At 44.8% G+C, this 15,987-nt stretch overlaps 1 protein-coding gene across 1 annotated transcript in view; it reads right to left on the bottom strand.

Moving 5' to 3' along the window:
• Positions 1-15,130, bottom strand: part of bsk146 (brain specific kinase 146) — a 31,570-nt gene extending 16,440 nt beyond the window's left edge. Inside the window, exons 1-2 of the mRNA XM_052032850.1 lie at positions 14,890-15,130; positions 9,503-9,733 (exon numbers count right to left, since the gene is read on the bottom strand). Coding sequence (XP_051888810.1) covers positions 9,503-9,671 — 169 coding nt within the window. The 5' untranslated portion in view covers positions 9,672-9,733; positions 14,890-15,130. The remainder of the gene's footprint in view (positions 1-9,502; positions 9,734-14,889) is intronic.
• Between the last annotated feature and the right edge of the window lie 857 nt (positions 15,131-15,987).

Here is a 15,987-nt window from a genome sequence, read left to right as displayed (position 1 = left end):
CAGCTTTCAGAGTGAGGAAGTTTGAAATTATCAAATTCCACTTGTTTCCAGACATGATGCAATAGACAGCAGACTTCTGTCAGACCTCACCAGTGTGTTAACAACTGGTCCCCATCTATTCAGAAAAGATGAGCTCAGGCAGAGGGCAAAAGATCAGGAAAAGCCCAAAGGCCAGTTCACGTGGTAAAGGAGGTGTTGCAGAAACATAACTGTGGTAGGTCAAACTTGCAACACTCCTCCTAAGCTATAGTAGAACACAACACTTCACAACAGGATACAACCCCGCTCGAATGAAAGCAAGATTAAGAACATGCTCGAGTCTGATCCAATTTAGTTTTGGAAGGGAATATGGTGTTGAAATGGGGAAAGTATCCTGACTCAACCTACAAGAACCACCAATCAGATACCCTGTATACTGAGACCACTCAACAGGTTAGAGGTGAGGACATGGGATGCAGAGGTTCAGAAATCATCATGAAAATTGTAGGAAACTTCCACCAATCCAAGTTGACCGAAGCAAACAATTCCCCAGGAGAGCAGCAAAGAGGGTTGTGAGATCAAAGACATTTCTGATAAAAGTCCAACCATAGTCAACAGTCCATGTGTGACATTTCTAAAGAGAGTCAAGGTGGGATGACTTTGTTAAGTCCAGGGAAGACTGGTACTCAAACAATACCAATTGAATCTACAACTTCAGTGCTGGCTTTACAGCACTGCTGTGAAAACTAAGTGTGTAGAAATCAGGGACTCAGTTAAATCTGTGAAATTTATAAATATGTTAAATCAGTTTATAGAGTCACAGGTTCATTTATGTTTTCTTTCCTTAAAGAATAAAAGCAATGTAGTACAAGTTCTACCTGTTATGAGCAACAAACTTAAAGACCAACATCCCTTCAATCATTGTATCATGTGACTAACTGCTCTGTGGGTTTGAGGGGAAGATCCAGAGAGGTGGTCGGTGAAAAACACTTGAATAAACCACACCCTCAAGAGACACACTTCTCATGTTGGTACATTTTACAATGGATTTCATTAGAACAAGAATCCACTGAGCAGAGATACTTTAGTCTTCCCCGTCTGAGGATTCCATCCCCAATGCTGCTCACAATCCCTCTCCCCCTGCTCATGTCATCCTCACCTCCAAACACAGCACAGGTTCTGATCAGTACTGGCCCAAACCCAGTACTGATCCCACCACCTGATTGGTACTGAAAGCACATACCACCAGGCTCAAGCACAGCTGCTGTCCTGCTGTTATAAAACTACTGAACGGACCACTTGTAAGATGAGGTGGATTCTTGACCTCAATCTACCTCACTATGGCCTTGCACCTTGTCTGCCTGCATTTTCTCTAACTGTAACACTAAAATCATTGCTTTCCATTGTATTACCTCAATGTACTGTGATGAACTAATCTGTATGATGGCATGCAAAACAGTTTTTCACTGTACCTCAGCACATGTGACAATAATAAACTAATTTTAAACTTTCATTCCGAGAGTTTATAAGGCCTTTTCAGTCATCCTTCAGGCCCAGTCTGGTATATCCAAACCTGTGTCTACTTGTCACATTGTCTACAAAAGTGGGCAAAGAAATGGCAGATGGAATTTAATTCAGGCAAGTGCAAAGTGATACATCTCATGAAGTTAAACCATAGTGAATGGCAGGACCCTGGGGACAGCTGAATGGAGAGACCTGGGGATAAAGGTAGATAGCTCGCTGAAAGTAGAAACACAAGTAAGGCAGTAATGAAGGTGGCATATGGTATGCTTGCCTTCATCAACTGAGGCATTGAGTACAGGAGTTGGGACATCATGTTATAGTTGTACAAGACACAAGTGAGATTGACCTTGGAGTATTGTGTGCATTCCTGGTCACCACTATATAGGAAGGAGGTGATTAAGCTAGAGGGTACAGTAAAGATGTTGCCAGGACTGGAGGGCTTTAACTCAACTGGGACTGTTTTCCCTAGAGCAAAGGCAGCTGAGGGCTGACATAACAGAGGTTTATAGAATTATGAGAGGCATAGATAGGGTAGGTCGTCACGGTCTTTTCCCCACAGTAGGGGAGTCTAAAACCAGAGGACATAGGTTTAAGGTGAGGAGAAAAGTTTAAAGGGGATCTGAGAAGCAAGTTTTTCCCCCACACAGAGGGTGACGGGTATATGGAATAAGCTGCCAGAGGAGGTGGTGGAGGCAGGTACAACTACAAATATTTGGATAGGTACATGGATAGGAAAGGTTTTAGGGGATATGGGCCAAACACAGGCAAATGGGACTAGCTTTGAAGGGGATCTTGGTCAGCATGGACAAGTTGGGCTGTATAACGCTATCAATCTGTGAGTCAGTGTTGGCAGCCCACATTGGGATCAGTGGTATGGATTACAAACTCAATAAACAGGAACAGGCAGTGTTAAAGTTTTGCTGTAAACTTAAATGAAACTGGATCTGGAGCAACACACAAAGCTCTGGAGGAACTCAGTAGGTCAGGCAGCATCTACGGAGGGAAATGGACAGTTGACATTTTAGGTTGAAACCCTTCATCTGTTCCAAAAGAAAGGAGAGAGAGCCAGTATAAAGGTTGGGGGGGGGGTTGAGCAAGAGCTGGCAGGTGATAGGTGGATCGAGGTGAGGAGGGTGGAAGACAGGTGGGGGAGGAGGAGCGGGAATGATGTCAGAAGCTGTGAGGTGATAGGTGGAAGTAACAAAGAGCTAAAGATGATAGAATCTGAGAGGAGAGGAAGGTGGACCATGGAATAGAGGGAGGGAGGTGGGGACGGGGACCAGTGGGAGGAGTGTGTGGGTGATGCATTAGGAGAAATGTTGCTTTTGACTTTTGCTTTCTTCATATTCTCAACGATCCAAACCTCGATCCTAGAAAAGCTAAACCAACTCTGATGTAAATGGAGTTGTTTGAGTGGAAGCTAAAGTCTAACTTCTCTGTAGTGGCTACAGCTTTGCTCTACATTGAGGAAAGCCAAAACTGAATAAACCTTTGTCCTTCAATTAAAACAGAAATGCTGGACTCAAGTACACTCAGCATCTGTGAAAGGAGAAACACAGTTACTGTTTCAAGGCAATGACCCTTCATCGATACCCAGAGCTTAAACATTAACTGTGTTTCCACAGATGCTTCCTGACCTGCTGGGTGCTTCCAGCATTTTCTGTTTTTATTTCAGATTCCCAGCATCTGCAGGTTTTTGATTTTCAAGTCTTTGTCCTTGTTTATGATCTTAAACGTGCGTTAATTCAAGCTCCATTTGCTCTGTCATGCCTATGCAAGCTCTTGGAAAGAGTTATTCAATTAATGCTATTCTCCTGTTTTTCCCCTACAATGTGAATTTCCTCCCCCCCCCCAAAAATAGTGATACCAATTAAAAATAAATCCTCCGGGTGTGGTTGCCCCTAGCTACTACTCAATTATAAAAACAGAACTGGATGCTGGCTGAGTCACTTCAGAGAATATCTGAGACCAGTGTTGGTGGCATGGGACCAGATTGGGTCAGCATAACATGCTCCCTTTCCCAAAGGACTTTAGTGAATCAGTTGGGTTATTATTTTAATGTTACAGTTTCATGGTAGCACTCATTCTGGAGATGAAGTTGTCAGAGTTGAACTCACATTCTCTGGAGCAGTTTGGGCCTTGAGAGATGAACACCACTGAAAGGGGTCAACTGGGCAACATCCGACAACAAGGTATGGTCCAAGGGGCATCATATTTCAGATGCCACCTCTTCACAAATCCAACCTGGATGTTGAAATTCACCATCACTTTCAATGTGCCAAAACAGCCTTTGGTCATCTCAGCAAAAGGTTGTTTGAAGATTAAGACCTCAAACCTTCAGGGTCTACTCGGTGACAGTGATTCCTGCCTTCTGATGTTTGAGACCAACTAGCTACAGTCGGTATCTTAATGCTCTAGAGCAATATCTCCAGAGATTCCTCCAAATTTACTGGTAAGACAAGCAAACTAATAAGAGTCCCCTCTCCCAGACCAGCATCCCTCACATTGCATCCCTAATTACATTTGGTCAGTTCCGATGGGCAGGCCAAGTCACTTGTAGGTCTGACACCAGACTTCTGGAACAGACAAGTCATTCCGAGCTCTGTCTTGGGAAGAGATTACCCAGCAGAGAGAGAAAAAACAATCCAAGGAGAGTGGGAATGATGTCAGAAACTGGGAGGTGATAGGTGGAGGTGACAAAGGGCTCCCGAGCTCCTCATAGGAATTTAATTGAGAGCAAAATCAGAGCCTGACAATAGGACTATTAATTCCGTGGACCAGCCTACACCACTTTTAACATCCCCACACATGGCTGGGAGCCCAGAAGGAACATTTGGGATGGTGCCAAGAACCTTGAGTCAATGCCTGGGGAACACTCAAGGCCTAGCATTAAGGCAGATGGAGTGGAACACCTCTCAAACTACCTGCCCATCTGCTCTGTCAGGCACCTCCTGCCCCGCTTATGGAAGAGTCTGTGGTTCCCACCTCAGCCTCACTAGCAGACCATAGAACTCAAAAACTGAGAGTGGAAGCATCACACCTTTTATCTCTGGGGACTGCGTGTAAATGGTTAGTAATAAGACCCAGTCTGAACCATGTCTGAGCTTTAGAGTACTACATCTCACCACCATATCCATATTATACAGCTTCTGTGCAGAGACTGCAGTCCTTTAGCACTGCCACCTTGAAGCTAAGGCTTTCTGGAATTGGGTGGATGGAATGTGTTTGTACAGGGAGAGGGTGTCAGGGTACTGGGGCTGTTAACTCTTCTGAACAAAGTGTTGGCTCAAAAAAATGAGCACAGAATCCATGTCAGTATTCCTGAGGGAGTGTCGTCCTTCAGGTGAGGTGTTCTAACAGTCTGTTATCTCAGGTGGAGCTGAAGGATCGCATGGCTCAGTTCCTTCCCACTGTACTGGTTAATACTGACCTCTCAACTCGTCGGGATGGCCTGATCGTTCTCAGATTGCTGTTCGTTGGAGTGTGTTTTGCTTTTGCACTTCTTACCAAAAAAACTTCATTAGCTGCAAAGAGACACCCTCTCCCTGTACCAACACATTCCACCCACCCAATTCCAGAAAGCCTTAGCTTCAAGGTGGCATTGCTAAAGGACTGTGGTCTCTGCACAGAAGCTGTATAATATGGATATGGTGGTGAGATGTAGTACTCTAAAGCTCAGACATGGTTCAGACTGGATCTTATTACTAACTATTTGCACGCAGTCCCCAGAGATTGAAGGGTGCGAAATAGAAGCAGGTTATTTTCTGTATCGGGCTGAGAATCACTCCCTGCAGATGTTCTGCGCTGGGTTTAAACGTGACAGACAGGTAGAGCCACAGAAGCAAATTTCACAACACAAAGAACACATACACACATGGTGTAGGCTGGTCCATGGAATTAATAGTCCTATTGTCAGGCTCTGATTTTGCTCTCAATTAAATTCCTAGGAGGAGCTCAGAATTATTGGACATATCTCCACCCAAGGTGTGGCCCCTCAACGGTTCTAATTCTGTAACTGTCGGCTGTGTCAAAACACGTCAGCAGCCAATCTTGTACAAGTTTGTGCTGTTACAACAAGGGCTGAACCTGGTGCTGTCTCACTTGGAGGTGGACACACCTAGGGCAAAGATGTAATATACAATGCTCAAAATAAACAGCTGAACCACAAAATACAAAAGGTGTTGGAAGATCACCAAAGGTGACATCCCCAAGCTTGGCCACACTATTGCTGGGCGTTGGGGACAAGGTGAATTACCATCAAATTTAGGGCCTGCTGTTTATATAGAAAAACACAGCAAAATAAGCAATATCCAATGTGTTTTACAGCCAATGAAGGATATTTAAAAAGAACCATACCACCAGGCTCAAGGACAGCTTCTGGTATTGGTTTATTATTGTTACTTGTACTGAGGTACAGTGAAAAACTTGTCTTGCATACCAATTGTACAGGTCAATTCATTACGCAGTACAGTTACATTGAGTTAGTACAGAGTGCATTGATGTAGTACAGGTAAAAACAATAACAGTACAGAGTAAAGTGTCACAGCTAGAGAGGAAGTGCTTTGCAGGTAAACAACAAAGTGCAAGGTCATACAAGGTAGATTATGAGGTCAGAGTCTATCTCATCAAACAAGGGTCCCACAGGGGGTCTGTACCACTGTTATCAGACTCTTAAATGCACCTCTCATACCCTAAAAGATGAATTCTTGATCTCCCAATCTACCCAGTCATGGCCCTTACATCTTGTCTACCTGCACTGTACTTTCTCTGTAGCTGCAACATTACATTCTGCATTCTGTTTACCTTTTTACTACCTCGATGTACTTATGCACAGAATGATCTGTCTGGATGGCACGCAAACAAAAGCTTTTCACTGCATCTTGATACAAGTGACAATAATAAACCAATATCAATAATTTGTACATAGCGGGTTCCCACAAATAGCCTTCTAATAATCCATTTTAGGAATTTTTTGAAGGATGAATATTGACCCACAGATAAATCTACTGCTATTATAATTTGAAATAGATGTCCACCATGTGAGAGAAGACAAAGGCTTTATTTAACGTCCCACACAAAATCTGACACCTCTGCCAGTGTGACACGAGTATTGGGGAATGTCAGCTGGAACTTGGGGACTTTGGTAATTTATGAAAATGAGCAAGCCTTCTGGAAATGACCAAGGACCTGAGATCACTGGAATTTGCACCTGAACTTGTGATGAGATCCTGGGCCAGGGTGAATGCACTAAGTCAAGTGGGGCACCCATGTCTGGGTCAAAGTGGGTACACTAAACTCAGGCCGGAATCAGCACACTGGAGCCCGAATCAGGAGCAGGTACCCCCGATACCCAGGTCAGAGTGGCTGCGCCCAAACCTACGCTTACAGTCATGGAGTAATACAGCATGGAAACAGGCCCTTCTGCCCAACTTGTCCATACCAAGATGCCCATATAAACTAGTCCCATTTGTCTGTATTTGGCCCATATCCCTCTAAACCTTCCCTCTCCATGTACCTGTGCCTTCTCATTATGTGGACTCAAACAGAGGCCTTTCAGGTACAGTCCAAGGTTTCCTTTGGTGTGTGTCCACCTAAAGCCAGGGAACTGTACAGTGCCAAAGATCTCCTGAATCAGTGGCATTGTCTTTCTCAAGGCACCACAGTCCACCACTCAGGATGAATGGCCAGTTAATCTGGAGTTTTATTGGGCAGGAAGAAGAGGAAATGCTTTGCAGGACATGAAGAGAACAAAGATCTTCAGTTTGTAATGTGGGTTATGACAGATCTATGTGGATATCTTGACACACAGAAAAAGTGTTTCAGCAACACAAGTTCCATCCGTATGGTGTTTTTAATGGAGCAAAGCTTGTACATTGTTTCACTGGAGTGTTACCAAACAGAAACTAACATTGAGCCACATAAGTTAGTGGCCTGGTCAAAAAGGTAGGGTTTTAAGAAGCATCTTAAGAGGAAGGTGTACTAAATAGGCAGAGGGATTTGAAGCAGGAAGGTTGAAAGATAGTCCAAGCCTCAAGCTGTGCATAATCAGGCCCTTGGTGCCAGTGTGGGGAGCCTAAACCATGGTTTCAGGAAGACAGCACCTCCCTCAGTATGTAGTTCTGTGGGTTCAAATCCCACTCCAGGGATCTGACCGCAACATGCAAGTCCACACTTTGGAACAAAGGGAGTCCTGAACCACTAGGGGTGCCACCTTCAGGATTAAATGTCATGACAGTCCTATCAGGTTGATGTACATATGATGAAGACCAGGGAAGTTCTTCCCAGTATTATACCTCAAACATTGTTTATCAAATACAATCATTGCACAAGATGCAAGTTTTGTAGATGTTACTATCCGACAACATGCAAGTGCCATTCCCACCAGTAATTTACAAATAGAAAGTCCAGAGCTACATGGTCACTATCTCCTGAAGTGTGCCCTGGATTGGTGAAACTTTCTTCAGAGTCGATGATTCCATAAGATCCACCTCCATGTTGGAAACTTTGAATGATGAATCTCAAATCAAATATGCTAGGCCTCACTTTTTTTCCTTTTCAGAATCTGATGAACCATCTTGGGGCCCTAGGCATCTAATGGAGAGGGGCTAGGTAGTACAATGTTTCAGATCCCTGTCCGGTAGCCATGTGCCAGAGGGAATCTAATTTCAGCCAACCTGTGGGGTAAGAGGGGAGTGAAGACCTCCCCTCTCTAATAGTACTGAGCTACTGACAGTTCAATATATAGCCATATCAACAGCACAACTGAATTGGAAGATCAGACTGTCCTAATATTAATGTAGGATTCTGATACCAAGCATGGGATAAACATTCTTTTGTTTGTCAGGCCTGTTCGCCAGGTTTAAGTTAATTCACTACATGTCATCAGGAAAACATGAAGACAGCTCAGTTTGGCTACACATCTGGAACCTACCTGCATCTACAAAATGAACTGCCATTACTTGCCAGGCTATTGCCAGGCTTGTTGGAGATGGACTTGTTTGACCTTGCACCTTATTGTCTACCTGCAATGCACTTCCCTGTAGCTGTGACACTCTACTCTGTATTCTGTTATTGTTTTTACCCTGTACTACCTCAATGCACTGTGTAATGAATTGATCTGTACAAACGGTATGCAAGACAAGTTTTTCACTGTACCTTGGTACAAGTGACAATAATAAACCAATACCAGTATTCCAACAGCCCCTCCCAAACCCACCACTCTCTCACCAGGAAGCTCAAAGACAGCAGGTGTATTGGAACCCCTCCCAAGTCACACACTGTCCTGACTTGGAAATATATTGCTGGGCTTTCACTGTCATTGGGTCTAAATCCTGGAACTCCCTTCCGAACAGCACTGTGGGAGCGCCTTCCACAGGGATGGGCAATAACAGCCGGCCTCAATTCCATAACTCAACAGGAAAGATTGGAGTAGCATTGTTGGGTCCTAGAGAAGAAATTGAGTATTGCAACTAATCAACAGCAACATATTCATAAGGCACCCTAGTGCAAAAATATCTCAAAACACTTCACTGAAGAGAAGTCCGATGGAAATGGACACAAAGCAGAAGATGGGGGTTGCTAGAAGGTATTGGACATTGAGTGAGACAGACGGTTACAGGAACTAGGACCTAGGCAACTGAAGGCCTGGTGACCAACTGGAAGCAACGATTCAGGAGCATAACGCCACCATCCCTCTGACACATTATCAGAGGGTCATTGAGCTGATGGAGACAGGGAGAAATGAGGCCCTAAATGGATTAAACACCGTGATGAGAATAGTAAGTTGGGAGATGTAAGTAAATGAGGCAGGTGAGAGGGCCGGAGGGAGGGCGTTGGGGCAGGAATCATTCAGGACAGAAGTGATTGTTTGGGGGGTGGGTTGGGAGAGGAGGGGAGCAGAAGCTACTGATTAACTTCATTCGGAGCTTGGTGTAAAAGGTGGTTTCAGTCATCACAAGATTCTGTCTACAGGGAAGCACCACCTACAATTGCTACATACCTCTGACTTTGTGGATGACCAGGTCCACCTTGCCATAGGTGCCTTTTCCCAGCTCCCTAATCACCTCGTAGTACTTATTCACCTCCAGCCTTTCCAGGTTCTGAGCTGTGAGCAACTGGAGCTCCTCCAGAACATCGCTTGTTCCTCGGGTCATCAGTGAAGAGTTCATGGCCGCAGAAGGACAAAAGGTGGATCAAGATCAGCTCTGGCACTGCCCTCAGATCCTTCCCCCTACGGAAAGATGAAACATCGTGAGAACCCATCATCTCGCTGTTAAATTCTGATACTCCATTAAAGCCAGAACAGAAGATCTAATCAATAATCCAAGCAGTGCTTCTCTCCGCTGGCAACCATTCTCAGGCTCGGTTTAGGTGATGTGCTGTCACTCGTGCTCCATTATTCCACTGTCCTGGTACATTTTATACAGAATTGAAATACATTGGTAAAACATGGCAGCACACAGAGTGTGTGCCCAGTATGTCTGATCCACCAGTCACAGTGATATCTGCCCCGCAATGTATGGTTTATCAGCCAAAATAATATCTCCACAGTCTGTTAGTCACAATAATCTCTGTCCAGTAACGTCTGCCCCTTAGTCACAGTGGTACATAAAAAATTCTGGAAGAACTTAGGCAGTCAAACAGCATCTGTTGGAAGAGAAACCATTTTACATTTTGGGTCAGACCCCTTCCTCAGAAACCCAACCTGAAATGTTGACTGGTTTCTCTTTCCAGATGCTGCTTGACTGGCTGAGTTCTTCTAGCATTTTCTCTTAGTCTCAGATTCCAGCATTTGTAGTTTTATCTGTTTTCCACCTGCAGTCACACGTGTCCAGGAATGTCTGGCCATCAACGGCAGATGTCTTCCCAGCAAGTCTGATCCACTAGTCCCAAGATATCTGCCCAGTAGTGTGACGTTAGTCAATCACAGTGAAATCGTCCCTTCGGCCATCAGATTTCTGAATGGTCCATGAAATCCATGAACACCGTCTCTTTATTCCTTTGTGCACTATTTATTTTTGTAATTTATAGTAATTTTATATCTTTGCAAAACAATAAATTTCATGACATGCAAGTCAGTGATAATAAATCTGATTCTGATCTGGCCAACATGTTTACGAACAGTGATATCTGTCTAGTGATACCGGTCCAGCAATCAGTGGCATCTGCCTTGTTGTTTCACTGATCACAGTGCTCTGTGCAGAATAGCTGGTTGCTAATCAAAATGTTAGTTAAAAAGAAAGTGACTTGTATAATGCCTTCCATGGCCCCTTGTGCATAATTGAAATACACCAGTTCTTCAAGGTGCTTGAAGCAGTTTACAGCAAATGAAGTGTTGTAATCAAGGCAACCCTGCCACAAACACATACAGTAAACTCCCACTAACATGGGTGAGATAATGAGCAGATAATCTCTGTTAGTAATGTTGGCTGTGGGAAAAATATGCTCGGGATACCAGGGATAACTAGCTCCTCTTCAACATAGGACTTGATTTTTTTTATGCCCACCTGACAGAGCGGATATTTAAGACAGGACCTCCCAAAGTTTAGCATCCTCTAAAAATGCATTGGAATGGCAGCCAAGATTTTGGTGCTCAAGTCTATGGAGAGTGACGTGAACTCATCAAGCTCAAAATGAATGGAAGTTGGGAGTGCTACCAACTGTCACAGCTGACACCAACCTTCATGGTATAATTGGACCAGGAGTAGATAAAAGAATTTTCATTTATGTAGTGCTCTGTACCATCCACTGGGAACTCAGTCATTTACAGTAACTGAATCCTAGTGATGTATCTTCTGTAAATTCCATTGAACACACACATACACAGGGACGATGAATAGGTAACACTATTTCTGTCAGACAGTACATCTGTGGACATCACCACAGATCATTGGATAGACCGACACGGGCAGTCTAGTCATCACTGTATATGACTTCATGGGGACGCAAGGACACCAAATTAGTTATCATTGGAACGAAACCTGAAAATGCTGAGCAGGTCAGGCAGCATCCATGGACAGAAACAATTAATGTTTTGGGGTCATTTGGATTGAACATTGCTAGGCAGCTATCAAACAGAACAAAAGATCAATCTACGTTAAATACGCCAAGCAGTAGATTGGTAAACCATCAATTCTGATAGACTCTTCACCCCTTTTAATCAGCCCAGAGATACAGGGGTTAAAGAGATAGGGTTTTGCCTGCTGAGTTTGTACTTTGAGGCACTCTACATTACCGAGAAAAGCTTTATTTCTCTTCACTCCTGTACTGTATCTGACCCAGAAGATCTTATCGAGTAACTGGATCTGATGTGAAAGAAAGGATTTGCATTTCCTCCCACCCACTTGACTCCAAAAGAGATTTGCCAGTAACGAACTACAGTTGGATTGGAGCTATTGCTGCTGTGTAGACAAATGTATCACCCAATTGACACAGTGCAAGCTCCCACAAATGGCCAATAAGTGCCCAAGAGGTCCTTTATGGCAACATTGGCCATGAAAATTTTCCCAGCTCATTGGGATCATTTTACTCGTTTAACATCTCATTGAAAGATTCCAATAGAGCAGCCTTCAGTGGACTATCAAGGCTGGGCCATGTGTTCAAACCCCGAAGTATGGCTCAAAACCGTAACACAGAGCCCCAAAAGCTTTACAATTCAACAGGAAGGAATATATCACCAAGGCTCCCCAGGTAGCTTGTTGGAGACTGGACCACTCCTGTTCCAACATCCAATATGTTGGGGGAGTCAGTGTTACACTGAAATTGGACTCCACATCTCGGAGAGGTTGATGGAGCAACCACCGTGTTACTGCCCACTGCTTGGAGTGACAGTCATGATGTCCTGGCGAACGTGTGTGAAGACTGCCCCCCCCCCCCCCCGTTTACCGAGGCGGTTCCAGAGAGCCCACAGGCCAGAGAGATCTCATGGTCCTTTCCCCTGATGGTAACACCTCCTTTCCCAGCTAACCCTCTCACATTTCTAAATGACGGTACCGTGCAAAGGCAGTGAAGACGTTCCTCGGAGGCTCTCGGTGACGTTTGTTGACAAACCACTGTACTTGCAAGGATGGAGGTGCAGAAGTATTCTCATACCCCCTGCAGGCGACGCTAGAATGTGCGCCTCTCCCCGCTCTCCACCCGCAACAGAACCACTGGCCGGACAGACCTTGACTGGGCGCTGTGGGCATTGAGATGCACACTTGGAATCGTTTTACTTTGCACTCTAATTTGAAGTGCTTGGGCAGCTAACGATCGCTGGAACATGACGAAATGCGAGCACGGATTGACCCAACTGGAATAAAGACCACGACACCCCCGACTCTGCTGCCCTCCCCGGCATCTCGCTAACCCCTCTCCCTTCCCTAACCCGCATCAATCCACATCCTCTTATTTTGGCTGTTTTCTTCCACCTCTCTTCGTTTTCCACCTTTGTTTCTCTTACTTCGCTTCTGCTTTGTGCGAATCCCTCTTCCTCCACCACCACCCACCCCCCCCAAAAAAAATCTGGCTTTCTCTCCGTCTCCATTCATCGCTAATACTGCGTGATCCGCCTGCTTGATGTGACACACCTCATAATATCAGACATGGTGCCTTTAAGAATAATAAAAACGCTTCTTGTAAATAAAGCATCACCTTCAGCCCGCCCGAGAGAGACAGTGAATACTAATCCCATCGACTATCCTGACTCCGCAGTTCTTCTGACAGCGATTAAAATGCACGGGTCATAAAGGGTTTTGCTCTCCATGGGTTATTTCACCATGCACCAGGAAATTTAAGTGGGGTTTAAAGACTTCGAAGGACGAAGCTACTTTTGTAAACTGGTGCAATCTAAATTGCGTCATTTAATTAAAACGATATTCAGCAAACGGTGAAATGCATTAGTTTCACGACATTTTAATTTTGAAACGTGCTTTACATAAATTAACATCCGAGATTCATAGAACGTTAGAACACGGGAGACTATTCGGCCCATTGCACCTCTGCTAGCCCTGAAAATCTATCCAATTCGTTCCGATCCCCTAGAATTGCAAACATTCACCTCTTCACTTCTTTGGAAAGTTACTATTGGATCTTCTTCCGCAGTCTTTCTGGCGGCGCATTCCGGATTATAACAACTCTCTGCGTTCAAAACAAAAATCTAATCTCATGCCAAATATTCAAACAAGGAATCTTGAAGATACAGTACCCATGGTGATCATTTATTAAATGAAAGGTTATTCAATATTCGTTAATCTGACAATGAATATTTACGACCAGCAGAGAAATGCCCGGGACACAACAATGACTGGATCCATAAACAAGATACAACCCAAGGCTGGGCGCGGAGCGTGGGCCACAGAGACAATGGTATCAGGCAAGTTTAATAGAAGGGCGGTGGGCTTCAGTGCAGGTGATATCGGACACCTTTCCAAACAGATCAGGACAACTGTTAGGGACGTATAGCTGTTACTGCACTATAGGTAGAATACTGGTGTCAAGACTCCCGTAGTTGTCAGCCGTGACCCTCGCTGCCATGTAAACACACACACACACCAAGTGAACCATCTGTATAAACAGCTCTGAGCATCAGCCTTTTATCTAAAGCGAAACCCACCTCACATCCGATTCCGACAGATCTTTAATAAGGCAGGTTTGTTTAAGGTAGGTTATTATTGCTGACAAAATAAACCCATTTTTAAATTCCAGCGAGAACCATAATGAGGATGTTTTTTTTGAACCGGTTCAAATCACTCATTTCTCTTTATTTATCGAGCTGTTCGTCGCCCCCAACATCAAACGCAAAGCAAAAACCATTGGTTTCTTTTGCAAACATCTCCATGAACGGTTTTGTTTTTGTTTATTACAAGCTAAATAAAAAATCTGCTTGAAGCTAACTGTTTCCAGGGCGCTGCAGCGCAGGGGGGGGGGGGGGGTTATTAACGAGGGTAGGGACACAGCTTTCAGCCCGGATCCAGTACACGGGCTCTGCTGCTGCAGATGTGTCCAGCAGTTACCCTGCATCCTCCCATTCCGCATTCCATCCAATGCACGGACAGAGTTATTTACTGTCAACCGTGCATCCTGCCCTTGCATACAGGCAAAGTCCAAATACTTGTATGCGTGTGTATGTGTGCCTGCGAGTATAAACACACAGAGCAACACTGCAATGAGACTTAATACAGTTAAAATTTACACATGGTGAGAATGAAACATGCAATTAATACACATAGATTTTGTATTTTAATATCGCGTTGCAATGTTCATCTTTGCATCATTATTGCTATTATTCTGCAAGCAAATTAGCTTAACAAATAAGCATGCTTTCTCGTGGTTGAGATGGTCGTCTCCTGTTGGTTAATACTTTTACACAATTTAGTTCGAAAACGGTGCAGTTGCAAGGCTCCTCACCTTCCTGAAAGGATCCCTGGTCACAGTGCAGCCCAGATGCAGGGCAAAGATGCAATAGGCTGCGCCTGCCACAGCCTCTGATGGTAGCATTGACTTTCTTCTTTGTTTGGGAGTGCCCTGTTCCTCTCGCCTTTGACTGCCCCTTGTGATGGTGCTATGGTTTTTTTTCCTCTCTCGGATGCAATTGCTGATCATCAGATATATGCAGGCTCCCTTCCCTCTACGCGTTACAACTCGCTTCTCACACTTGTCCCCTTTTGTCTACAGCTGAGGGATATTTAAAGGGACCCGAGCAGCCGGCTGACAGCCAGCCCCGCCCTTAACCAGTAGCGCCCAATCAGAGGCGAGCAGCCGCGCCCGTCACCAATCACAAACGTGACATTGCAGCCCCCGCCAATGGAAATCCAACTGCAAACAAGAACTACCACCAATCACAGTCCGGTTGGGCTGAATCCATTGGCAGCAGAGCCGCCCGAGCGGTGAGAGTGCCGCACAATAAGCAGGGAGTGTGCCGCTGCCAATCAGGGCTCCTCGCCCTCCACCACACCAGCTGGCTTGGAAGATTAGTGCACAAGCAAAATACTGCGGATGCTGGAAATCTGAAACAATAGCAGAAAAGGCTGGAAATACCCAGCAGGTCAGGCAGCCCCCGCGAGGAAACAAGCAAAGTTTACAATTTCAAGTCAGCGACCGCACGCCAGAAGATCACCGACCGTGAGCCTGGCGGTGCAGTGCAGGGAACATGTAGTTGTTGCTTCACGTCACAGCACGTAGATAAGGACATTACACAGTGTGGGGACATCCATCAATCTCCAGATTGCAATATGGAACTGGGATTCAAACGTGCTCCCAAGGAAACTCGCGCACTGTTTATTTGCTCTGAAGCAGGACAGTGTATTTCCTGGGACCAGCGCACAATACGTGCAGATGCCACAGGCTGCAAGGATTGGTGTATAATCTGAATGAACCGTCTGGTTTAATTACAGCCTTGTAATCGCTCCCTGGTATCTGTTGTTTTATTTATTATGCAAACAACATAACACCATTTTAATTCTTTGCTCACCTAGTAGAGTCAATATCACTGTTTGTATTGAATTA

The sequence above is a fragment of the Pristis pectinata genome, chromosome 18, assembly GCF_009764475.1.
Source record: "Pristis pectinata isolate sPriPec2 chromosome 18, sPriPec2.1.pri, whole genome shotgun sequence".
Classification (NCBI taxonomy): domain Eukaryota; kingdom Metazoa; phylum Chordata; class Chondrichthyes; order Rhinopristiformes; family Pristidae; genus Pristis; species Pristis pectinata.
The sequence above is the reverse complement of the archived record's forward strand: the minus strand, read 5'-3'. Positions and strand labels throughout refer to the sequence as shown.